Source organism: Athene noctua, chromosome 13, assembly GCF_965140245.1.
Source record: "Athene noctua chromosome 13, bAthNoc1.hap1.1, whole genome shotgun sequence".
Lineage (NCBI taxonomy): Eukaryota > Metazoa > Chordata > Aves > Strigiformes > Strigidae > Athene > Athene noctua.
The window spans coordinates 2840000-2866591 of record NC_134049.1 but is presented as its reverse complement, the minus strand read 5'-3'; the positions used below and the strand labels follow the sequence as shown (position 1 = coordinate 2866591).

Below are 26592 nucleotides of genomic sequence, written 5' to 3'. Positions count from 1 at the left end.
GCCCCCCACGGCCGGGACGGGCGGCCCGCCGCTCCGCGGCCGCCCCCGCCCGGCGCAGGCGCGGTGCCCGGCCCGGCCCGCCCCGCCGCCGGACTACAGCTCCCGCCGGGCCCGGCGCGCAGGCGCGGGGGCGCTGGTCGCGGCGGAGGGAGCTGGGTCGCTGCCGCCGCCCGGGTGAGTGCGGACCGGCCGCGGCGGGGCCGGAGGGCGGCCGGGACCCTTCGGGCTGTGCCTGTGCCGGGCCGTCCCCGCGGGGCGGCCGGGGGGGACGCGGGGGGGCGGGCGCAGCCCTCTGCCCGCTGCCACAGCGCGGCGAGAGGGGCCGCGGCGGCGGCGGGAGGAGGAGGAGGAGGAGGAGGAGGAAGGGTCTGGGAGGGCGCCCGCCCGCCCCGGAGCCCAGCGGGTCGCGTTGGGCCCCCCGAAGCCTCGGTCGGTTTTCCGGAGCGGGACGGTCAGGGCTGCCTCAGCGCGGGGCGGGGTTTGCCGTGCCGAGATGGGCTCTCGGCCCCGGGCTCTCCTGCCGCGGCCCCGGGGGGGCTGGGGGCCGTGGCGAGCGGGGGGGTTTGCTGGGGGCCGCTCAGGTGGGGGGTACCGGTTCATTATTTTTTACCCGGGACCCAACTTTGCTGTGGGACACGGAAACTGTAACTTTAAAAACTTTGCCTGTAGATCCGGTTAGCGTAATTCACTCAACATGATATATATATATATATATATGTGTGTGTTTTCTACAACTTACAAAGCACGCCGGTTAATTAATGACAGTTAATTACGGAAGAGCTTTCCCGGTGCGCCCGTGGCTGGCGGGGGGTGGTGCTGGCCCCGCTGCTGCGAGCGCCCGGCCAGGCTGCGCCCGGCGGGCCCGGGGCGAGGGGCGCCGGCACCGGGGAACGGCCGGACCCCCTCGGCTCCCGGGCGCGGCGGCACCCCGGGCTTCTCTATAATGGCATCCTGGCTTGTGTCAGCGCTGGCGTGGCCAGCAGGGACAGGGAAGGGATCTGAGCCCTGGGCTCGGCACTGGGGAGGCCGCCCCTCGATTTCTGTGTTCAGTTCTGGGCCCCTCACCCCAAAAAGGCCATTGAATGACTCGAGCGTGGCCAGAGAAGGGCAACGGAGCTGGGGCAGGGTCTGGAGCACAGGTCTGCTGGGGAGCGGCTGGGGGAACTGGGGGGGTTCAGTCTGGAGCAGAGGAGGCTGAGGGGAGACCTCCTGGCCCTCTGCAACTCCCTGCCAGGAGGGGGCAGAGAGGGGGGATGAGTCTCTTTAATGAAGTCACAAGTGACAGGACAAGAGGGAATGGCCTCAGGTTGTGCCAGGGCAGGGTCAGGCTGGCTCTGAGGAAGGATTTCTGTGCAGAAGGGGCTGTTGGGCGTTGGAATGGGCTGCCCAGGGCAGGGGGGAGTCCCCGGGGTCCCTGGAGGGGTTGAAGAGTCGGGCTGAGCCAGCGCTGAGGGATCTGGGGGAGTTGGGAACTGTCAGTGCTACGTTAACGGTTGGACTAGATGATCTTCAAGGTCCTTTCCAACCCAGGAGATTGTGTGATTTCCTGAGAATTTTTCAGGTAAGCTCTCGGTGTAAGCCTCTGAAAGCTACCCGCCTGTTTCTTTGCGGCTGGGCGCAAGCCTGTGTTGAAGGTAAATGAGGTTCTAGAGAGGTTGTTGTGTGCTTTAAATTTGCAGTATAAAATATTGAATGTATCCTCAAGTAACAGAATGGGAATGAAGTTAATTTCTTTTGCTGCCCGCTTTGAGGCTTTTAAGTTTTGCTGCTTTTCTGTAGTGTATACAAATATCTGAATGTTTGTAAAGGTTGGGATAGCTTGCATCTAATGTTTCTTTTTGACTGAAATGCCTGTAGGCAGTTCCTCCAGGAGGAGATATCAATGTCCATGGGCAGTACATCTCTATTGAAGCAAATCCAGGTATTGTCTGGAAAAAAAAAAATTATGCCAAAACATCCCTCATCCTGGCCAGTCAGAAACTGCCGGTGCAGTGGTGCTGCCCTGCGTTTTGGGAGAGGGAATGGACAGCTGGAGAGGCGAATTCTGCCAGAGGAGCTGCTCAGCGTAGGCAGTACCTGTGGTATCTGGGATTTTTAGCTTTATCCCAGCCTTGTATGTCTTTGGGATCATGACATCAGCCCTGCAGCTAGTTTGATGAGCATGCCTGGAAGTGTCGTGGAGGCAGGTGTGCTGAAATGCCACCTCCTGCACTGCCAAGGCTGCTGCTTCCATGCCCTGTGGAGTTCCCAGCTCTGCTGCTGTCGCCTGGGTGGGATGAGGACGTCTGTACAGTGTGGGGGACTGGTGGTTGTGAACAGGCACGCAGGAGTAAGGTTTTATGGGACAATGCCAACTTGGCAGACTAGCTGTCACTCAGAGCACCCTGCCTGCAAGGTGCACACACACTGCCCCAGTTCTGTGTAGTTGTATTTGGTACATATAAAAGAGTAATGTGAGCTTTGTGTGGTTCCAGGTGTCCTCTGTTAAGAGGAGGAGCTGGCGGGAACTGGAAATACAGGTGTTTTCTGATTTCATTCATCACTGAAGAATCTTCATGGTCTTTGTTGTTACTCTGCAGTAGCTGTCCCCCTTCCACTTCCCAGGTCACTATATGGACAAATGTAAAGTTGGAGAAGTTCAGTTTGCCGTGTATAAAACTTAATGAATTGTTTATTTGAACAGAATGAAGCCTCAGGCTTGCTTTTGTAGGAATATAGCCCAGAATAGCTATTCCTTACTGCCTGGAAAACACAATTTACCCGGGCAAAAAGCGTAGGCAAAGGTGAGTGCCACCTGCTGGCTCCGTAAAGCTTTGTGCTAGGGAATGTCTGCTGGGTCCCTGGGCAGCAGAACCTGGTCCTTGTACCCCGCCCCGTGGGGACTGGAGGTTCGGAAGGCTCAGGTAGGTTTTTGAGAGCTTTCTGCTAAGCAAAGCAGCACTGGGCTGTTCAGCAGAGTTGTCACAAGGCATTACAAAAACATCCTAAGGAACCTGCTGGGATTATGGTAATATTTATCTTTTCTCATTTTTCTCCTAGCTTTTGTAAGTAAAGATAGCTCTTTCAAGTGCAGCGACATTGTTCATAAACAGTTCTGAATAATCTAGCACACTGAAAAATAAAATTGTTGCCATCCTAGAGGTTCCCTGGGGAAATGCTCAGATTAGGCTGCTCCAAGCAGCTGGAATGGTCTGGGGCCCTGACTGGTGCAGGAATGTTGACAGCCCTGCGGATCCCCCTGCTCCAGACCCCCCTGCTCTGGGTCGGGTTCACCCAGAGGCTGGGTGGAGAACAAATGAGATTAAAGTGAACTCTGCAAAAGTGCTGGCCAAAACCGGCTTGGTTTGTTTTTCATGATGTCACTTCTATTTTAAAATCCAAGTTATGGAAACCATTTACAGTGGACTTTAACAAGATTGTAGTTTCCTGTGAGCAAGATACTTCTAAAGAATTAATCCTCTAAGGGTCGCAAGAAATTGTGTTCTGTAGTATAATAGAAATTTCTGGAGGGTGAATTTTTGAAAGAAAGTTGGAAACTATTTTTAGAATCTTTCAGGTTTTAAAAATACACTTTCTGAGAGGAGAAAACAAAAATATTTTAACTTGTAGATAAGAGTTGTGTGAGAGTTGCTTGACAGTCTTTCAGGGGATGAGTCAGGTAGTTATAAAATGGCCTAGAATGGCTATCTTCTGCTTTAGTTGTTCAGTGATTTCTCAGGTGAGGAATAATGGCAAGATTTTTTTTTACCTCTGTAATGTCCAGCAGAATATCTTCATTTCTGGTTTTAAAACTTTTCTTCTGCTTAACAGAGAAATGAAATGGGATTGATTGGAAGTGACGGCTTTGTTTCCATTTCTCTAAATGTTTCTTAAGCAACTATAAAGTTGCTAGAGCAAAGAACTTACTTTACCTTATATATCTGAAAAAAAGAATTGTGACTTTTACCATATGTAATGTTTTGCAGTAAAGCTAAGGAAGATACTTAGAAGAAAACTAGCTCTGCTCATCAAAAACGTGCAAAGTATTTGCGAGGCCAAAATTGATAGTTAAAAGTTTTGCCTACGATTTTGCAGTAAGATGTGCCACAAATACACACAGTCTAAATAACTGCTCCTTCTAAAAACTTGTCATGTGTTACGTGTGTACCTTTGTGCTGCGCTGCTACAGTGGGTGATGTAAAGCAAATAAGAGTACCAAATGTATTTAATAAAGTGAAGGGGCCTGTTTGATTAGATTAGGGCTTCAGCTGGCCTTTATGCCCTTTTTAGGCAATGAGAATTCCTGACACCATGTTTTAAAACCTGCTTTTTAGCACATAATACATGAGTGTCATATGTGCTGTGCTTTCTTTTGTAGCAACAGTTTCTGAAAGTCATTATCAAGCAATCTCTGTGTGGTACAGGCATGCTAATCAGCTTACCATTGTAACTTTTTGAAGGTGTCTTGTGTTAAGTATGCTTTCATATTAAAAAAACCAAACACCCACCTTTGATAGCTATTAGAAAATATGTCCAAAACTCTTTAAACTTAGATTTGCCAGGCCACATGTGATTCTCTTCCTCTTGCTGAAGACTCACTTACAGAAATGGTTTTTTTTTTTTACTCTCCTGCTTTATTTTTCACTTGTGTGTGTGTGTGTGTGTGGGAACACTGTAGGTCAGGGTTTGAAATAGCTACTTTGATCATAATAGAGAAATGAGTGAGACTAAGGGCTATGACCTGAACGTTAATTAATGTATTATAAAGGATGAGTAGTTTTCCAATGTGAGACATACCAAAGCAGTAAATAAAAGGTAATTAATTCTGGGTAACAGCATTTTACAGCCATTCATGGAGAGGAAATACAGCCTATGTGAATGTCACGTATAGTTATGCAGTGCTAACTCTCTGTCACAGTAAGGGGAGCATTATTCTGCAGTATGCTAATTATTCTGTTCCTTATAATTAACTGTTAGAACTACACCTTGAAATATTTGAATGCAAATGGACATGCAGAAATGTGGTAAATAGCAGCGTGTTGATGCAGCATTCAGGCAGTGCAGCCTGTTCACAAACAGTGCTGGGTAATCGGCTGCAGGAAATGTTTTTCTCTTATGATAGTGTGTAATGGCTTAAACTGTCAGGAAGGACAAAGCATTAAGGCTCTAGGAATGAGAAGTTTGCATGCAGATTGTGTGGCATCTGGTGCAGCTGTCAGCTAATTGTCCTTCAGCTGTTATGCACCTGGAGAAACAAATACCATGAGAGTATGAAAACTGTAGGAGGTGGCACACTAGACCACAGAGACACTCCTTTGGAACACAGCTTTGAAAAATATAGGTGTGCTGCCCTCTGCATTTTCTGCAGCCATTAAACTTGGATGTTCTCAGCTCTGGGGCTTCTTAAAAAAGGTCCAAGCTCTTCCAATGTGATTGGTTTTAGTTCAGAGCAAGCCAGACACTGTTCTTTAGATGTAATTTACCCTGAAATTGAGAATTCATTCCTCCTTGTTCTTGTAATGATCAGGAGAACTTTACCTAAGTTAGTAGTTCAGCTTTGGAATCGTGTCCTGTTGATGTCAACTGTGGTTTACAAACAAGCTCTGATGTTTATAACAGTAATACTTTTTAAAAGCAGACATCCTGAAAATAGCTGTAAGCATATTCCGCATTAGGTGTAGATGTTGGTAGGAACTGAAAATTCACTGTTCTCGCAAAGGCAGTTGTTAAAACCAGGTTTACTTTACAGATAAACTTGACCAAATGGCGCAGATGAACCTCGATGTGCTTGTGTCTCTTCAGTGGCCTTGAATTAAATATCACTGTATGTAACTGTGACAGACAGGGAGACCTTTCTTGATGTAAACAACTGAGATGAAGGACTCTGTAAGCGGGATTCCAGCGTATAGTATATATATGAGGCCCTTCTTTTCCTTTTACTTAAGAGGAAATAACTTAAAATTGATCTGCTTTTGAGGTACAGGGTAAGTGCAGGTTTGAAGTAATGCAGTTAGTATACATGGTATGAGCATCTGAACTGGAACGTGGGCTACTGGAGAGCAAATAATGTTTGCTGCATGTCTGATCTCTGTTATTCTCTCTATATATAGATATTATATATATATATATATATATTATCAGTATTTCTGTAGAGCTGAGAAACGGGTCAGGGAAGCTATTGAGCCTGAACGTATGGATCTAGCTTTTGCTCTCCAAATACATTACGGACACTCTGGCTTACTTGCAGAGAGTCATTCAAGTTGCCTTTTTTGTGTGTGTGCTCAACTTGAAGCAAGAATTTGGCTGAATAAAAGGAGAATCCCTGAACTTCTTGCAGAAAAATGAGAGAAACCAACTTGTCTGCTTCAACACTGTCACGGTTAACTGTTTCTTCCAAGCCAAGTGCTTAAAAATTGTGACTGTTAGCAAAAAGGTTCCCTGTGCTCTCCTTGTCTGAGTACTATATAGACTGGACATCTTTTGAAGAATGCCCGTTTCCTCTAAGAGCAGTATTTAGTGAGCAGTTATGCAGTCTGTTCTGTATTATTATTTTTTTTAGTAATAGGATTGACTGGAGTGCTACTCCTTAGGAGCTGTATTCCCTAAGCCTTTCATCAAGGTATTTTAGTTTTCCTTAGTGAGAACAGAATGTTACTTCAATGGCGGTGCTATAATTAACTTGGAGGCAAACTTCCTTTGTTCCCTCTGTAGGTAATACACAGGGATATGAGTCAGTAATAACCAATTAGCTTGTTTGTAGTGAAGCTCTCCATTACTGCCCTCCAACAGCAGCAGCAACAGTAAGTGTAAAGCATCTTAGCTCTTCTTTTGACTGCAGTATCTGTCAAAACCAGTGGCATTAAGTTGGACTCATAAATAGTAGGTATAGTTGGTATCTCTTTGTGCCTACCCTGCAGCCTGCCCTGCTCTGGGGGGAATTATGGCCTTGGAGTTCTTACTGAGAAAACCGGGTACTGGTGTTCATCTGAAAATAGATATGGCTTGGTTACTGATGGAAAAGGGCATGGCAGGATGGGATTCTTGTCAGTGAAGAAGCAAGGTGTGTACAGCTTCCAAGCACTCTTTATCTGTTGTAGAATAACAGATAGATGTGAATACTGCATGCAAAACCTTTCCTTTCAGGGGTGTATTTGGAGGTTGAAGATGCTTTGTAGTTGGGATATTTACCTTAACTATGGTTATTTCTGTTTAATATTTTTTTTATAGATCTAGTTAAGAATAAGACTTGGGTTTTCAAGTGTTTGAGCAACTTGCTACTGCCCAAGTCATGACGCTCCCGTTTCGGAAGGACTTGGACAAGTACAAAGATCTTGATGAGGATGAAATTCTTGGCAAACTTTCAGAAGAAGAACTGAAACAACTGGAAACTGTTTTGGACGATCTTGACCCCGAGGTAGGTATTAGCAAGAGAAGCTTTATTTTTTCATTTGTTTAGAAACTAATCTGAAAGAAATTGACTTTTTTTTTTTTCATTTGTACAATATGCTTTTGGACAGAGTTTTTTCCTAGTCTGTGAATGATCATATTTATAGGCATATATGTGCATATAATGTTCTGACAGTTTATTTCCTGTTTGCAATGTGAAAATGGAAGAAGGGATTGCAAGGAAGAGCTTTCAAGGATTTATTTATAAATAAAAATTGCTCTTACTCATGTTCTTGCAAGTTAGGAAGGCCTATTTAACTTTTCTTTCCAGCGTTGTCTGGTAAACAGCCCTTTTGCATCCATTTTTATTTTGTTGCTTCTTCCATTGGACTTTTATGGGAGAGGGAGGCTGCTAACCGGTTCTAAAGATTCCTGGTCCTGGATCTGGTAGCCTACATCTATTCCTGTCCTCGTGCTTACTTTGCAAAGAGGAGGCAAATAATTACTCAGCTCCTGAATGATTATGTCAGCGTGGGTTATTGACTAAGGAATATTTTAGCTTTCTGTTATCAAGAGCTGAGTTATATCCTGGACTGATACCGCAGCTAACGTTAAGAGTCCAAGACTTGTGTTTTCACCACTTGATTCTGTTCTTGCTTTCATAATACCAGGATTAAGTTTAATCTTGATGTTTAAGGATCATTTGAGAATAATATGATCACCTGTTTTGTTGTACTGCAAGATATTCTTGATATTCTAATAGCCTTTGGCTTTATATGTATTTTAACAGAGGAGAACTGGCAAAAGTGTCTTTTATGAGTCTGAATTTCTTTCTATACCTTCTGTTCTTTCCATACGAATATCCTCCACTTTTTTCCTCTTTTCTTTTTCTTCAGCTGAAATATGCTGATGATAGCAAAAAACCACCACACCTTGAATCAGGTTAAAAGTAGGAAATACTCTGTGTTAAATGCTGGACAATAGTAGAGGCAGTTGTCTTAAAGACACAGAAACACATAGATATAAGTGATGGAGGAAGCAGTCTCTTGCTGAATGTCTAACCTGTGAAAAGCTGAGTTTTATTTTCTACTATTTATTTAAACAGTGTTCATTCTAGAAAAGAAATGCAAACTAGCTAGCAAGTCTAGTGCTCAGAGCTGTTGTACGTAGAGAATTGCTTCAGCTGTATTCAGAGTGCATTGTGCTCTATTTTTAATTATATTCTTGGTATCTAAAGAATAGATTATCTTGTGTCCTCCCCCGCCCCTAAAAAAAGGAAGTTGGCAAGGGATCAAAGATTGCCTGAAAAGGATGATATATGGGTTTTGAACCTTGGGCAGAGGGAGAAGGATGAGGGAAATGAAACCAAACAGGTGTTCACTCAGACTTTCTAAGCTGTACTTATTTGTTCCATTTTGTTTTGCAGAACGCACTTCTGCCTGCAGGCTTCCGACAGAAAGACCAGACTGCTAAAAAGGCTTCAGGTCCCTTCGACAGGGAGCGACTCCTTGCGTATTTAGAGAAGCAGGCTCTTGAGCACAAAGACAGGGAAGACTATGTGCCTTTCACAAGAGAAAAGAAAGGTAACGCCACCCTTTCCGGTGTAGGTGGTTATAAAACCTCTGAAGTGGACTAGCCAGAACTACCATGAATCAAAGTTTATTGAAGTACTGGCAGCGCTAATGCTTTTTAACTCGCAGCGTTTCCAAATGAGTGCTACTGTGCAGAGGCAGGATGCTTCCTGTTCAAGCATTTCGTGGTGCTGGGGCTGGTCTGCTGTTTGCATGTAGCACAGGAAGGAAATAAGACTCAGAGATTCTATCGAAGATAGCAGAGTTCTGAGGGGGATAGTATCCTCAAAGTAAAAGCTACCCCTGATTTGTGTCAATAATAACAAATGCTGCTGTTGTGCCTGTGGGGCTGAGTACAGACAGTAACATTTGTAAGACTATGTTGAATTTGAAAAATAGCAGTAAAATAATGTCGTGGTATATAATAATGTACAAAGATGTTCTAGGCTGACAAGGCCAGGCAAGTGGTGTACGCAGTCATGTTTCTAGTATCCTTACTGAGAGGTTTAATAAGATTGCATAGTTATTATTAACTAATTACACAGTTAACGTTGCACGAAGCTTTGAAATCTGGCGGTGGTTTGTGGTCTGAAAACCATGGAAACATTGACCCAGTGAGTGGACACGTTATTAAAGCCTGGAATTTTAAATCTGGTTTGGATCTAGTCTTCTCGTGGACTTGATGGGAAGCATTTTCCTTTTCAGGAGTAAATTTAAAAAGTGTGTGCATCTTAAATATTGTAAGAATGGTTTCTTTTTTTCCCCAAAAACAAGAGTTCCCAAATTTTTTGTGCCTTACTAAGCACTGTTGGTGGACACAAAAACTCCCAGTCCTGCGCTGGGCGTGTATGGATAGGAGGAGGCTTTTAGCTGATGCCACAGGCTGTGTGTACTGCTTGTGAGTCCTAGCTTGTCTGAACCTTCCCCAGCAGCAGGGCAGATCTGCTCCAGTAAGATTTCAGTAAATTGTTTGATAAGTTGTATTCCCACTGCCCAAGGTGAACAAGCTCTTCTTAAGGGTTTGAAACGCTTTAATTCTACTTAATTCTCTGGTGTGAATCATTGCTTATTTCAGACTTGAATCTTCATTCATCTACTGAGTTTGTATATCTGCTTGTGGTGTATATTGGGTGAAAATTTTCTTTGGCGTGTTGGCGTTTTCGCTGTCTGTACCAGATAGTTGTTACTTAACAGTGTTGGTCTCTCTTTTCCTTGAAGTAATAGAGATATTGTGAGTTTATCATGTGCTGCACCTTATATGATGTAGTACTTTCTTAATACACCATGTTTTGCCTTATTTGTGTAGTTCAGTACCACTTTTCTTCAGAGATAACTCTGACACTCCCTTGCTGACAGGAGAATGGGGTTTTGCTGACTGAATCTGTAAGAGTAACGGAGTTAAGTATAATGCAGTGTATTCAGTGTGGAAGGCAGTCAAAGGCACTTAGAGCAGCAGAACCCCTGTGGTACCTCTGCTGCTGGCAAGTACCTGTTGATCCCACGTTTGGCTGTGTAGTGTGCTGCTGCCTTCTCCCCTGTTGTGCTTCTTGCCCACCGCGTTTGCTAGTATGTGTTGGAGACAGCCTCCTGGTTCGATGTGATTGAGTCCGAGTGTATTTGGGCTCACAGCTGGTTTGGGGAATCCCTTGCAGCCCAGCGAGCTTGTACACTGCTCCTTGAGGGTGTGAGGCTGGGCGTGGAGGTTCTGCTCTAGTTAATACATCTTCTACTAAGTACTAGTGCTTCATTCAGATAGGTGGTTCTTTAAAGTCAGCTTACGTATACATGCGCATGGCAAAACTATTTGTTTGGGTAGATAAAATCTGTGAGAATCATGTAGAAAACCAGAAGGGTCCAGCTGTAATGCAGATCTCGGTTAAGAAAGATCAAATGTCATTTCCTTTATGTAATAAAGTATTACTAAAGAGCAGTCTGTCTGGATGTTGCAATGTGTCATACCACTTCAGTTAGTAAAATTTCCTGTATCTCCTAAAAAAAAAAAAAAAAATTGCTATTATTAACTTTTCAATTACACTAAAATAAATGGTAGAAAGAGAAAATAATATGGAAAATTAAATGCAGCTTTCATTAAAACATTTGGAAACAAATGTTCAGTATGGAAATTCATGCTCTGTTAAATGGACAGGAGAAGGCAAGAAGGCTAAGCTTGTTTTGTGGTAGGTGAGGGATAACCTTTTCTTTTCTCCTCCTGAAAATGTTCAGCTTTGACTTGCTGCCATGTTTATAGCCATAGCAAACCTATGTAACAATCTTTTTGAATGCTTTAAGTGTTTTTGCCAAGGAAGGTTGGATCAGATAATTCTTGATGTCCCTTCCTTCTGTGATGATACGAAATCAAGAAATAATGATCTTTATCTAGATGTAAATTGCGGAAAGGGAGTGGAGCAAAACTTAATACATGTATAGGATCTTTTTTTTATCTAGAGGAAGCTCTTATTCTAATGTGCTTTAATATTAAGAAAACAAACTACTAAAATGGATTATAATCTTACTCTTTGGCTAAATAAATGTATTATGGAGAAGCACTAACAAATTATGGAATAGGGGTAGGTGAAAATCTTGCTTGATTATCCTGTTAATTCAGAAGACGACTGACAATTGTAACCTTTCAGATCTAGAGGTTTGGGGGGGAGCGAGATGGATTGGAGTTGCAGCTGTTTTCCTGGTGCCATTATTGTGGGTCAGGCTTTGCTAAAATATTTCTGCTTGCCTAGCTGGTCTTGTTACTTTAACTTGGTCTAGTTATTCACTTCACGGAGTAAGAGGGGGAAAATCTGTGCTTCTCTTTCCTTTGACTGTTGTCATAGAACTGATGTCCTGCATGGCAGTTTGGCCTGCAGGTTTATCAAAGCAGCTTACGCTGGGTTAATTTTAACCATCCTGGCTTGCTGCTGATTCTGGTAACCTTGTTTCCTTACTATAGTGTAAAGGAAAATCCTTTCTTCCAGTTGTCCTAGGTACCTCTTTTGGGGAGAACACGTTATTAAAACAACGTTGCATCTCTTTCACTGATAGATTACATGACTTTGCCAAATCTGTGAAACCCTCTTTTGCCGTGTGCTATGAAATATGGAAGATCTGAAAGAGTATAGTGTGTCCTGAGGTAGTGATGAAGAGTGCTAAAGAAATGTGAAGCTTAACAGTCCCTAAATTCTATTGCATTTTTCCAGTGCCCGATTTTGTTTCTAAAAGCATCCTTAAAAACGTACTTAGTTTTTAAACGCGATTTAATGACTTAAGTCACATTCTGTTCCAATTAAGTGTTGCACTATACAGTAAACCATTGTTCAGGAGATTCATGAGAGCAATGTGGTAATAATTTCAACAAAACTAGCTTTGTCTCAATCTGTGTAGGCAAGTGTGTCGTTAAGATTTTACAAGGCATAGTGCAAGGAAAAGGATCTCATCTAGACAGTGAAGCGAGGCTTCAGCACTAGAGTCTCTTGCCCTCAAGTGTGTTCCACACGTCTGACCAACGCTCCTCGCTTCTCGGCATAGCAAAAGATGAGAATTTTTGCACCCGAGATCTAACATCAGTAATGTACTTTGTGCTGTATAGCGCGAGGTATTAGCAAATTATTATGCAAATTAAGCTTTGCATTTCTAGCCTTTGCACTCTCCTTATCATGTCTTTCTCTTCCAACTCTTCCTCTGCATCCCTGCTGGGGGATGTTTGTTCTGTGAAGATTTGCATTTCATGTCACTTCTGCTTTTCATGTTGGTAGTTTGGGTTTGGTTTTTTTCCTGCTCTATCACTCAGGAGATGTTAGGCTGAAATTGTAGTCACCTGGCTAGAGATCTTTTGCTGTCTTCCCTGCTCAGCTGTTGCTCTGGATCACTATTTGCTTCTGTTGCAGCAAGATTTGGGATGGTGTGTTCTATGTTAGCCTTCCGATCACTGGTCTTTAAGGGAAGTGTGCTACATCTTGTAAAATGAAGCTAATATCCTGTAGGAGCTTTGGAGAAACAACTTGTCGAATTGACATTCTCCATGCAAGACCACTAGAACAAAATAACATGTGATACTCTGGCCTTAATGTAAAACAGTTTTGTAACTCACTGCGATGTGCTCTGTAATCAGATAATGAATAACAGTTCTGTTTCTACAGTAACACACTGAGGAAGTCACTAGTAAGTTGAATTAAAAAAATTAGGATTAGATTATGTTTACAAGTGAATTGATGAACCTGAGTGTCACATGGTAAGAAGTACTGATTTCTGGGTTGATGAACCTCTAAGGAATAGATCAGATATTGCTTTCTCATCTTCATGAAGTCACTGATGAGATGAGCTTCTATTTGGTTGTCCTCAGGTGACACTTGATTCCTTTTCTGCAAACAGTGTACTGCAAAGTGGATTTTAATCTGTCTTCTGATCTGCAAGTTGTGGTTGCTCGCTGCCTGCTAGCATGGGGGTAGGACTGTGGGAAGTGTGAGAATAGTACCAGCAATGTGCAGTGCACAGCCACATGAACAGACCTGATTTCTACAAGAATTTCAGTCCCACCTCAGGTACTCAGAGTCTGTGTGCATCTAGGGCACTTCAGCTGACATTGTCCAACGTTTCTGCCTTTTGAGCAATACAGTTGTGTGGAACCTGGAACTGAAAGTTCATTCTGTAGCAAAGAAAGCCTGTGAATTAATCTTGGGATGTACATCATTTCACATGTTAACTAAACGCACAGAAGACCTGAATATATAATTCTTACAGAAATGGTGTGAACGTCTCCGAAATTTGCCTCTTTGTGTTGTATTGCTTAATCTTTTCAGCCAACAAGGATACTGCAAAGGAGTATGTCATGTTCCTTCATGTGATCAAATCCCTGCTATTTGGAAATGTTCCACTTGAGGGCCGAGAAAGCTATTCATCTCATGGGCTGTACAGATGTGTAATCTTTTTTTAAGCTTACATTAGTAAGGGAGGAAGATAATTGCCAAACTGTCTTGGCAGCAGGCTTGAGTTAGCTCATTGTCCCCAGAGACACAGAGGTCTTGGCCTTTTGAAGTAAGTTCATTACTAGAAGTGGGGAGTGGGGAAAGACCTGCTTTTGCATGTGCATTGTAAACCTCTGAACTCTGGGCTAGGATGAAATGAAGCCAATGCGTGAGACATTATATACACAAGGGTGTGACCTGTTTTATAACAAAAACTGCTCCTGACCCAGTTCATGTGACTGGAGTTGGCTGCATTGAGCATTTCTGTAGGGGAGTGGCTTTTAACAGACATGTATGGATAACTTCAGTTTTAAGAAACAAATCGTTTAGAACCAGAATTCCTAACCTATGAATTTAAGATGTTACTTAAAATAACATCAGTAAAAGCAGTTCTTTTTGTGTGTGCTGTGTGATGAATGAGACAGGAGGCTGACAGAGATCGAAATACATTTTTATAAAGTTGCTTTTAACTGAGATCAGTTTCCTTCCTTCTCCCGCTCGCTGCCTGCTGCACTGATACTGCAAATAGGATGATGTGAACAAAGGCTCAGGTGCTCAAATGGTGCTTTCCTTTTCTTTCCTTGTACTTGGAAATCCTTTTTTACTAGTCTGTACTACTGAGGGAAAACAACACAAACATAGCTAATGAAAGGCCTTGGATCATGTGTATGCTGTTCAGTGTGTTTCATGGATTAATGAAAACCTCATCAAACATTCTCGTATCTCTTCTGAAAACTACAGTTTAAGTTAAAAGTTATTGTCTCCCTAGTAGGTGATGCTGGTAAAATAAAATGGGACTAGAAATGTCCTGTACCAATTCTATCAAAATAATCTTAAATGTTTACTACCTGAGCCTTCAATCTATGAAAGTTTTAGTTTAATTCTGAATCACTGCAAACATAGTTTCTTTTGCACTGTCCATCAAACTTGAGGTATGGGTGATAATGCATGTCAGCTGCTTTCAGCTGTTTGTAGTCAGTGCAGTTATGTAAGGAGATTCATTTTCTGCTTCTAAATATGGATAATGACCATTTATACGACTTTCCAAAGAGATAGCAACCCAGGAACAAAAATACTGTGTTGCTAGCAACCGATCTCCGTTGTCAAACTGTTGTCAGAGAAAAGCCTGATACACTTCTTTGTAATCTAAAAGCTAGTGGTAGTGCATTAAGTTCCTTTAAAAAGAAAATGAACCACAAACTGTTGTAATCTAGGATTGGAATTTGCAGAGAGAGAGAGAGAAGGTGGATGGATTTTGTTATGCCTGTATCTGCTGTGGGGCACAGGATCTAACTTCAAGCATTGCTTCCCACAAGTGGTGAAACCAAAATCCTGCTTTGTTGGAATTTCCCAGAAATAAAACTGAAACATCCCTATGAAGCTTCTTGTCATTGGGAGGTTCTTAAAAATGCTAAACTTAGTCTTAGTCCAAACATGTAACAAGATATGCTTGTATGCAGTACAAGGAAAAAAATCTTAAGACTTACGACTTCTGCCCAGCTGGTCTGATTCTGGTGCATGGTGAGTTTTCACGTGTAATTGGGATGAGATAGGGTGATTTGTATGTGGAAATGTTTATTAGCTATGAATATGGAAGAAGGTGAGTTCCTGAACTGGCACGGAGACTTCCTAGGAAAATTATCAGCACTGCAACCTACCCCTTCCCTACAGCTACAGGAAGAAATAACTACAGGAAGTGGGAACCCCTTCCCTACAGCTCTGCTGGTAGCTCAGGCAACTTGGAAAGTCTGCAAAACTTTGAATAACTGTTAAGATTAGATTTGCAGTTTTCTAGCTGTGAATTACTTCTGTGAAATGCATCAGTTTTGTTCTCTCATACAGTACTAGTGCTTTTATTTACCGTATCTATTTGTCCTGAACCTAAGCATCCCGTACCTGGTTCTTACCCAGTGGTAGACTACTTTGTTCTGAAAGGCTAATTCTAAATCGTTCAGATCTGAACTGTTTTCAGAATAACTGTTAGAATAGCTTTCTCATATTCTGATTTCTTACCCTAACTTTTCAGCTGAAGATACATGCAGGAATTATGCTAACTACACAGACTTCTATTTATAATGCATATCTCCTAAAATAACTTTTCCCATTATCTGTCTGTAATGACTAAAAAGTTGGTGCAGGATGTGATATTACTACTGCTGTTCTCCCACTGAATCTCCTGTGACCTTTCTAAGTATCATTTTAGCAAATAGTGTCATTGAGTGAAATCTATCATCTTGGTTTGTGCTGTTCACAAACCCCGGTTTTCTCAGGCAGCTCAGGCATCTCCTTTTTAACTTCAAAATTGAGTTCACATCTGAAATCAGAAAGATCACGTATGCTGTAACACTGCAGTGAATACTCAGGTCCATGATTTCAGATGATTCTTTGATATTCTAGTTCTCTGACATATTCAGATTTCAGCTCTGCTTGGGTCCCTTTCTCGCTTGAGAGGATACCAGTCATCATTCTCTAGTGATAGTAAATTTTCCTTATGGGCACTTTTTCTAGGCTGTTTAAAATGTATAATGGAAGCTTATGTTTTACTTTCTAATCCTTAGGAGAAACGGATAAGATTGGAGTCATGATACAGACTACTGAAAATTTGGAATAAGTAATGTTATGTTCCTGTTTAGGCTCTTTCCTCATCTCTGACTTTCAAGAACAAACAGAAGAAACATCACTCCTTTATGTTGTCCTTGGTGCTTTTCTCAGGATTTGTTAAATGTAATACGTATTCCTTAAGTTCAGAAAAGTTTAAAGGTAAGTAGCTATATAATACAAAGTAACACCAGACTTTTAATTTTCTTTACTCCAGGGAAAATATTTATCCCCAAGCAGAAACCTGTACAGTCTTATACGGAAGAAAAATTCTCTCTTGATCCAGAACTGGAGGAAGCCTTGACCAGTGCCACAGACACAGAATTAGGTGACCTTGCAGGTTAGTTTTTTTGAAGTATGAATGAGCTGGTGCATATTTAGGCAAGGAATATCTGTAATTAATGTGGTAGCATATTTGTTATCTGAAATCTTACTATAGGAAGTTGTAGTTAGAAACTAGATGAAGTTATATTTGAGTTTGCTTGTAGCTTATCATCTTTGTTGACTTGTGATAAATTACAGGAAGGTAGATTATTTTGGCCTGCAAAAGATACCTGATTTTCAAACTCAAAGGTTTTGAGTTCATTCCTCAGACTAGCTGGGTTTTGCTGTGTACACTACTGCTTTTTCTTGCATTTAAGAATGTGTTGCTATGTGCCTGTATTCATAAAGCTTCAGTCAAGAATTTTGGGACTCAACTGCACTTTTAACTTTGCTTGAACCTGGTGAGGTCAAATCTTCCTAAGATGTGAAAGCCAACTAAAAAGCCTATAATGAGTTAATATTTTTCTACTTTTCTTTAAATTATTAAGAGATTGAATGGCTTATTGTACTGATAACTTGGTGTTTTATAAACCTCTGTTGTTATTTAAAGGAACTCTGTATCCGAACTGAATTAGGAACTGTAAAATTGGTTTTTGCTTTTTCTGTTTTTCCCTATTACAGCTATACTGGGAATGTCCAACTTGATAACAAACAGTCAGTTCTGTGATGTAGTAGGAAGCAGTAATGGCGTTGACAAAGACAGCTTCTCAAGTAAGTGCATACACAAGTAGTAGAGAAGTTCTTTGTAGTGCACGCAATTACTATAGCATTAACTATTTTCTATTGCAGTAGCATTCTTTATAGACTGTTCGGTCTTGATTTGGAAATGTGTGTCTATAACATTGATAACTGAATTCTGACAAGAGTGGAATTAAAATATATGTACGCTAAAATCTGTTCTGTAGTTAAGTCACTTTTGGGGATGAACGTAGGCATAAACATGCATTTGAGTGTGTTGGCTTTTCGGTTTCATATTTGTGTTTGTAAGTCAACCCTATCTGCTTTCTGAAAAAAGCTGGTGTGCTAGAAAAGCAGAAGGGCTGTGAGGGCCCTTGGAAAAGAGTTGAACTTTATGAAAATATGGTCAGGAGAGGATGGTTGGGGGGAGAGATGTAAAGACTACTGAAATGATCTTTAAACACAGCAAATATTGAGTATGTGTATAATTTATTCACAGTGAATAGATGTGACCTGTTTGATTACAATTGTCTTACTTCTCAGATATAGTCAAAGGTGAAAAAATGTTGCCTGTTTTTGATGAACCACCAAATCCAACAAATGTGGAGGAGACATTGCAAAGGATTAAAGATAATGATTCTCGACTTGTTGAAGTTAATCTAAATAACATTAAGGTAATTACCTGAACTCTGGAGTAAATATGCTGCTTTTTCTCAGTAGAAGACACTTTAAGCTGCAAAACTCTGTAAGAGAGCATGATAGGCTTATCTTAAGTACAGCAGCCTTTCTGCTAAATGTTGCAGTGTGTGTAATCTTAGAAACCTGGAGCTAAACCAATAAACCATCTTGGTTTCTTTTGCCAAATGTGTACTTAAAAAGTCTTAGATTTTCTTACTGCCAGCTCAGATTTCTGCTGCTGCCAAGTTGGGGACAGTTCCAGCAGTTCACCACTGTGGAGTTAACGACTGCTTTGAATCCTTTGTCCTCGATGAAGCATTGTGCTCTCAGTTACTGCTATTGCAAACAGTGATATTGGTACCCGACCTCCTTCTGATTCTCCTACAAAAGAGCTGTGGCAATTAGGGCAGCTTCTGCTCATAAGTATAACAGTTGTGTTTTTAAACATGACTAAAACTTTTGTATATTTGCATGAAAGGAAACCCAACTATAGCACTCCTGACTTATAATGCAGACAGCAGCCTTGCTAGCAGCCTAGGGTCTTTGTTGTCATTAAAGGAAGGAAATAAAATACATAGTTTACGAATATTGTACAATAGAGAAATGCTAGCCAAAATAAATGCTGAAAAAGGCAGCAGAACAAAATTTCTAATGTAACAAACTGAGAAATTTGTTACCCTAATTAATTGTCTAAAATGACTCCTTTTAAGCATAGTTGCTAATACACCATAAAAAAATTATCAAACTATAAATTGGCAAATTCTGGAATTATTCTTAGTAGAACACAGAGAATGAAATGCTAATGGTTTCACCAGTCTAAAGCTCTAAATATTTTTTTATTTGCGGGAGGTTAATTTGATGTTGATAACAGAATGTTCAATTCATGTACATTTTGCGCAGTCAGCGAAATATTTTTTAACGCTTCGATTGTGGCAATGGCATCAATGTAGTAAAGATGACTTTGCTTTATAGAATTGGTAACTCTTAATAGCCATTGCATCCTACATAGAGCTTTGCTACACGTGTAGGCCCTTACTGTGAGACTGCTGGAGGCCAGCAATAGTTGTTAATATAGTACACTTTGCTGTAAAGAGTGTAAGTAACGGAAAAGCTGTGGGGAAGGGGATAAACGTGTGTATCTCAAGAGAGTGAAATGCTATTTTTAATTCAAGAACATACCAATTCCAACGCTGAAAGAATTTGCAAAAGCCTTAGAAACCAACACACATGTGAAGAATTTCAGCCTTGCAGCCACCCGAAGCAACGATCCTGTTGCTGTTGTAAGTATTCTTGCTAACGTGCTTAAGCGGGGTGCAGGGGAAGTTAGGATGGAAAGACTGGTAAGAGGGCAAATTGAATCCTGTTTAAATATTTAGCAATGGAAATGATTAAATTCTGTTACACTCTAAAGTATGTTTTCTTTAACAAACCTTTGTTGTATCAAAGTGGGTAAATGATTACTGATTGGCTAATATGCAGCAATGCATCAGATCTGAGATGAGTGAGAATTCTTCTTTTGCAATCCCTTTCCCTTGATTTTTCATTTTGCTGACCTCCCTCCTGGTTTTTTTTTCTTTCCTAACCGTTTAGTTCCTGATGTTTGTTCCACAAGCCAATAGTATATTCAAAATTAACTTCAAAGGAAGCACGTTTGAGGACTAAAAAAGCTCATAATCTTTTTCAGCTAACTAGAGTTTTAGTTGAAGACAGTTGTAAAATACCTGTTTCTCTCATCTCCCTGCTATGAAAGACTGGCTTAAAGCATTGGCATATAAAGCATAGTATTAGTCAAGTTTGACACAATTGAAACTTAAGCATTTATCATCTGGTCCTGTTTCTCCTATGTTGAATCAAAAGCAGTATCTAACGTATTTGTAAATAAAGAGGTAAGGAAACAGTACTGTTTTGCCAGGGCCACACTTTGCCTTTGTTTTAATGTCAAATTAGAAAGAAAACTAGTTTGAAAGACTCCATTAAATGAACAAATGAACATTTGAAAGCTCTGGTTTGGGTCAGTTAAGAAGTTCCTTTTCAGTAGAAATTACACATTTGCAATAAAAATCTGTAAAGGCTTGTTTTTTCAGGTGTGGTTCTGTTGGGTTTTTTTTTTGCATTGTGACTTGATAAAAAAAAAAAATTAAAGGGTATGATTTTTATGACAGTATACCTCAGCAGTTACCTATTTTTGTTTTCTTATTTTCTCAGAAATAAGATCAGGTATATATCCCATTTCTATAAGCGTGCTTTTGGCTACATGCTGGTACTGTGCTTAGAGCTTTGAATTTTACCTCTTCCTACCAAGTCTGTAGACACAAACATTTTGAAAATCAGATCTCCTGTTTACAAATTAACCATATCTAATTTTCCTTTCAATTGACTAATACCCTTTCTTTGGCCTTTACTTAGCTTGCATTACTCATTGTATGCTGTGAAGTCCTACAAAATGGAATTGGGCCAATATGCTAATTTCAGACAATTAATATTCTGTGTAGCTTTTTAGTTTGTAACAAGCAAAAGACAGGCCTTTTCTCGACTAAATACTATTAAAAAAGGGAATGTAGATAATGCCGGGTTGAAAACTCACTTCAGTCTCAAATAGGGAGTGAAAACTTGCAAAGTTACATCCTGCATCTGTCAACTTGTTGCTCCTGTTGAACTAGTTAGCGGAAATGGTTATCACTGTCGCCTGTGATGTACTGTAGCAAAATTCAGAAGTTTAATGATGCTTTCTTGCATTCGAAGGCTCTTGCAGATATGCTGAGAGTAAACACCAAGTTAAAAAGTTTAAACATAGAATCAAACTTCATCACTGGAGTTGGAATTTTGGCACTGGTTGATGCACTGAAAGACAATGAAACACTGATGGAGATCAAAATTGATAATCAGGTAAGTGTGGTGGTGGTTATATCATAATTAAAATCAGTCTGTCCTAGTTGACTGCATATTTCTAGAAAGCAGCTTGTGATAAAATTTCCAAAATATTTTAAGTATTTTAACCCCATGAAACATCTCAGAAACATCCAGTTGAAGTTGATTCCTGGTCACTTCTGTGCTTGCTTGTGCTTTAAAGTGCACAAATGTACTTTATGACCTTCTGTCTTTTAGATTAATCAAAACGAAGCTGTTTATTGCCTAATATGATGAAAGTATTCTGATCTTAGGATGAATACACCTAAGCTCTGTTGTCTCTGTGTATCTTTTATTTTAACAGAGGCAGCAGCTGGGCACGATTGCAGAAGTAGAAATTGCCAAAATGCTTGAAGAAAACACCAAGATCCTCAAATTTGGATACCATTTCACACAACAGGGACCTCGAGCCAGGGCAGCTGCAGCTATCACAAAAAATAATGATTTGGGTAAGACCTGTCGGAGAAAGTGCCTATCAGATGAATGTGTATGTGGCACAGGTTTTAAAGGTGTCTGTTCCTTCTGTTTTTCTCTCGACATAACCAGGATAGCAAAATATGAGTAGGTCAATTCAGATCTCTCCTGTGCTTTACTCCTACTTTTCTGTTGCTACTTGATGTTCTCCTTTTGTTCCAGGGTGTTCAGGTGTACGAGTTGTAGATTTTTAGCATAGTCTAGAACAAGAACATTCAAATTCCACATGAGTTGTGGAAAACGGAGAGAAAATAATAATTTTGACTGTTCAGTGTTATTCAGATAAGATTCATTAGTTCTTTAAAAGCAGTACTTGTAATTACTAGTGTAGGATGCCCTCAATGACAGTACACCCAGTCTCAATTTGGATTGGTTGAGCAAGGAAACTGAACGTACTGTCATGTGCAGAGGCTGGTTCTGTTCATGCACAGGTACTTTCCCTGCCTCTCTTCAAGGAGAGGCTCTTTATTTGCTGCAGTAAGTTTTGTTGGAGCTCATCTGTTAGAAACCTAACTAAATGTACCAGCAGCAAATTGGTTAATAATACAGCACGTGAGTGGAAATCGTTTGTATAATAATGGCAAATACTTGAGGCTCTCAACTACAACAAGATAATGTGGTCCATCTAATTAAACAGAATTACGTTTTAAAACTCCTTTTAATTAAACTTTTTGGCTTTAGATGCTTTGTGGTAAGGATTGCACATTCATCAGTGTGAAAATGGGCCAGGCAGTTTAGTAGTAGTAGTAGTTCAGGAATACATTAGAGGGAAGGACAAAGGAAACTGGAATTTGGTTTAAAGATCCGTTTCCCCTCTCAGTAAAGTTTAAAGTGGAGAACAGCTCTGAAAGAGATGGAGGAGAAGTAACAGAATGTAGAGCATAGAGAGAGAATAAAAGCACTCAAGCACTGCATAACTGTTCCTCAAAATAGATTCTAAACCAGCTATTATTTTTTTGTCATAAAGCTTCAGAGGTGTCTCTATTTTCTTTTAAATCTTCTCTTTTCAATACTTTTCATTTTAGTGTTTGACTGTTGGAAATCTATTGTTTCTATTGATATCTTGCCTTTTTTTCTTTGCTTTCTTAGTCTGGAGTATGCGAGTAAAAGTTTCTGCAAATACCTTTTCATCTCTCCAGCCCTGAAGCTACAGAGACAGGTTACTCTGAATACCCAGATGGGTATTGAGCACTGAAAACTGAGATGTTCAGTCTCTCATTTCTCTCTTTGTATGTTTCTTCTAAATAATAATCTGTATTTTCTTTCTCCCTTGTTTACACTATGTTGTACTACTTCCCTTTTCTTTGTCTGCAACTGTGTGCATGTTGCTTTTAACTGCATGATTGGAGAAGTCTAAGGTTGGAAACTTTCTTACATAGATGTGCTTGCTCAACTTTTTTTAAACAAGATGGAGATGCTCTATATAGTGTCTAAGACCCTTAGCCTCATTCGTTATGTCTGCACAGAAAACACCATTTGATAAGGGAAAAGAAAATATCAATTGAAAATACTATTGAGGAAAAACTCCAGTCATTCAGTCAATCTTGCATATTCTTAAGCCTAAACAGAATGTGAGCTTTTAGTGATTTTATTCACAAATTTTTGTTGCTCTTGCACTTTCCGACAGTTGAATGTTTTAGGCTATTGAATGGAACACCGTTTGGTGTGGGTTTTTTTTTTTTTTTTTTGCAAAGTGTATATACATCTCACTAGATATACGGTGAAACTCCTTGTACCATTTGTTTTGAAGCCACGGAAACTTAATTCTTCACCACTAGAAAACTGCAATGTTAAAAAAGAGTACTGGCTAAATCTGCTTACTAAACAAAATGATTTGTGTTTCCCACAAGTCTCTCCTCACAACTATTTGAAGTTGTTCATGAACAATGCGATAAGCATTGCTAAAGCATAAGCTTAACACTTATGGATAATGCTAAGTGTGAATTACCTTAAGATGTACTATGAAACTTTATGCAGCAAAGTAACTGCTGAGGTTGTAGAAACACAAAAAGTAGTTACAATAGATAAGATAGTAAAACTTTTCTTTTTTTCCTCTCGTTACAGTTCGCAAGAGAAGGGTTGAAGGAGACAACTAGATCTTCTTGTCAAAACTGTGTGGAGATTTCAAGGGTCGTCAAGGCACACTCATCTCCCTGGGCTTTGGCAATCTTGGACTGCATTTACCTGGGTTAGAAGGGAAAAGACTGGAAACCCCTTTCCTTTTAAAGCAAAGCTATATTAATAATCTGCTGGTATGCATCACATTTTTCAGATTGAGACACAGTAACTGCACCAGTCTCTGTACCATAGTTTTTGATTGGGGTTTTTTTTAAAGATCTTTTTTATATTTCAAGACTTTGGCTGTGCTTTCTACTAAAAATGTAATTACAAATCAATGGTATTAATTGTAGTCAAAGAATGGGATATTCAAGATCACTGGGCAGATAATGACCCAATTGAAATATTTGTTAGAAAATCTGGGGGTGGTTATTTACGTGGAGGGGTGTGTATATTCTTGAAAACAATGCGTTAGTGATAAGGGATTCTTCACACAACAGTCGGGCTCATTGTGTAGAGCTGTTCAGCCTTGTTCGTATGCACTGAAAAGAAATCTTTCACAGCTATCTTATTTGTAATTCTACTATTTTTTATTAGTTCTTCATACTGTGATTAAGTTTAAAGACATCCCTTTAAAGCAAACAAAAATAAATTGGCTAAAGACTTCTCCCGAGAGATCTGAGGAATTAATAAAAAAGTGGAAGCCTTACCAAAAAAAAAAAAAATAGGAGCCTTGCAAAATGACAGTTTTACTATTATACCTGAATCCTTAAAGTGAAAAGGTCATATAACTATCTTGTTCTGTAACTAAACTGGATATGTTTTAAGACTGATTTTTATGTGTTCATCAGCATTATTTAGTTACATAAAATCCTTATCTACATTCATAAGTATCAATTTCTCTAAAAGTAATGGACATGCATTTTTTTAATTCCGCATAATTCTGTACAGGAGAAGCAGCCTTAGCTGTAAAACCACTGTCCTAAGTTCTGGCAAATGGAAAAATCCCTTTTTTCAAGCTGTTGCATTAAACTATTAGTACTTCATATAAATCTATCGTTTTTAATAAAACAATGAAGCAGCACTTTTAAGAAAGGATTTTTCTGTTCCACTTAAGTCTTGTTGTTGAAACACTACGTAAGACATGCAGAAATTAACCAATATGTAGTGTCAAATCTATATGGTGTAGTAATTATGAAAGTATTTAAAGTTCTATATCTAAGCAAACTAATAAGGCAACAAGAATCACTTCAACTTCTGTACATAATCACAGTAAACTTCTTTGAAGTAATGTTAAAATCTAAAGGCTTTTTGGTGTAGGTTTGTTTGGACTGGACTGTAATAGTTTGCTCAATGTTGTCGTGAAATCAAACTCGGAAAAATGTTCTAAAGGGCTGCCTGGCTATATAGCAACAGAATTCAACTGACAACTGCTTTCATCAAGGGATCATAATACGGTGAGCATTTTATGTGTAGAAAACGTATTGGACTGAGATTTTTGCATCAGGTTGTATATACGATGAAAATTTAACAGAGCAACTCTGACACTGGGCCCATGTTGTAATTTGTTGCAAATCTTGTTTTGGATCTTTTAAAGACAGACTTTATTCCAGAGGTGACTTTGAATTTTACTACAACTGTACAGAGAATTTTAAACTCTAGTGCCTTCAGTGAAGATGTATATAACTGGTTTATACTCGCGAAAGGACATTTTTTTTTTTCGTATTTCAGAATCGGCCTTTTATTATAATTACAAATAAATGTGTGCTCTGAAAAGCAAGTGGGAATGAATTCTGTTAAAACCAAAGACTATACATACTGTAACTTTGAAACAACTAGATGTGATCTGACTAGAAACAAAAAGGGCTTCTTTTGGGTTTGGCTTTTGTAAATTTTCAAGAACTTCCTAGATTTTGAAATGTATGTTCTTACATAGTACACATGAAGTCACAAGTGTCTTTTTACAGACAGTGCTGTATAAACATGGCCAAAGCATGTCATGTGCTGAGTTGCCTAACGCTGTACTTTACTTTTTATTTGCTAGGCACCATAATCATTTTGTGTCAAAAAACAGGCTGTAGTGTCTTCCTTCATTTGTTGAAGGGCTGCATGTTCATGGAATCTCTTCATGTATTGTGGTTCTGTGATGATTTATTTTATCATTATCTAGCAAGAATAGGCAGTTGTCTCCTACTTGAAGATAAAGGAGAAAAATGAAAGGCTGGATTATGGAAATTATAGCCCACATCCCTTCCTTTATTAAATCAAATTTAGCTGCTTAGTGATTTATATTCCAATCAAAGGCAGGGGCTCTTAAGCTGCAGCTTTCAGGTGTTGTGCCACAGATGATAGTAGTGGACATTCAGAATTGATTTAGCTCTGTAGTCAGCAGTTAAGGATTTGACTGCTTGTTGGCACTTTCTAGACAGATACCTGACAGGCTGGGTGTAGAAAACTAGAGGAGTTTTTTTCAGCCAGAAGAGTTTGGCCCTCCAAATTGTTGCAGGACATTTAGCGTGGTGCATGGAACACAACAATCGCTTTTCTGCCTATAATGTGTATCCTTTTTGGAATAAATGAAGGAATTCAGTCTGTAGCCAGGAATTGTGGACAGTCTCAACACGCAAAGTGAACACTGATGTAATGTTGTCAAGTGTAGTGAAATCTTGTGAATGACTTCATTATTTTTGAGTACAAAAGCGGTATTACTTTGATAACCAGCTACCATAAGCACAAGGTCTCTTTTACAAAAGAGGTGATACTTTTTTTTCTTGATTATTTTTTAGGCTTAATGTAGAAATCAAATGACCACATGCACTGGTTCTGTTGGTTCCACGGAAACATAGCCTGTTATTCCAATGCAATTATCTATTTACTGATGTATTTTAAAGAAATAGTCTCACTCTCTCTACAGCTTGAGTAATACTGTTTGTAAGCTACAAACGAGCAAGTGTTCATTTAAATTTCCCTTGAGGAAACATGAA

The 26592-nt window shown here is 40.0% G+C and overlaps 1 protein-coding gene across 2 annotated transcripts; it reads left to right on the top strand.

Annotated features, from left to right (window-relative positions):
* Positions 1–76: 76 nt before the first annotated feature.
* LOC141965386 (tropomodulin-3) lies at positions 77–25384 on the top strand. 2 transcript variants are annotated; one of them, XM_074916905.1, is made up of 11 exons: positions 77–174; positions 7207–7393; positions 8792–8948; positions 16707–16829; positions 17435–17524; positions 18035–18165; positions 19342–19449; positions 20912–21055; positions 21381–21525; positions 22640–22709; positions 23615–25384. In XM_074916905.1, the coding sequence occupies exons 2-10, from the start codon at positions 7268–7270 to the stop codon at positions 22693–22695; spliced, it is 1080 nt and encodes a 359-aa protein (XP_074773006.1). In that variant the 5' UTR covers positions 77–174; positions 7207–7267; the 3' UTR covers positions 22696–22709; positions 23615–25384. The 2 variants fall into 2 exon arrangements, with proteins under 2 accessions (XP_074773006.1, XP_074773007.1); XM_074916906.1 differs by lacking the exon at positions 22640–22709.
* Positions 25385–26592: the final 1208 nt, after the last annotated feature.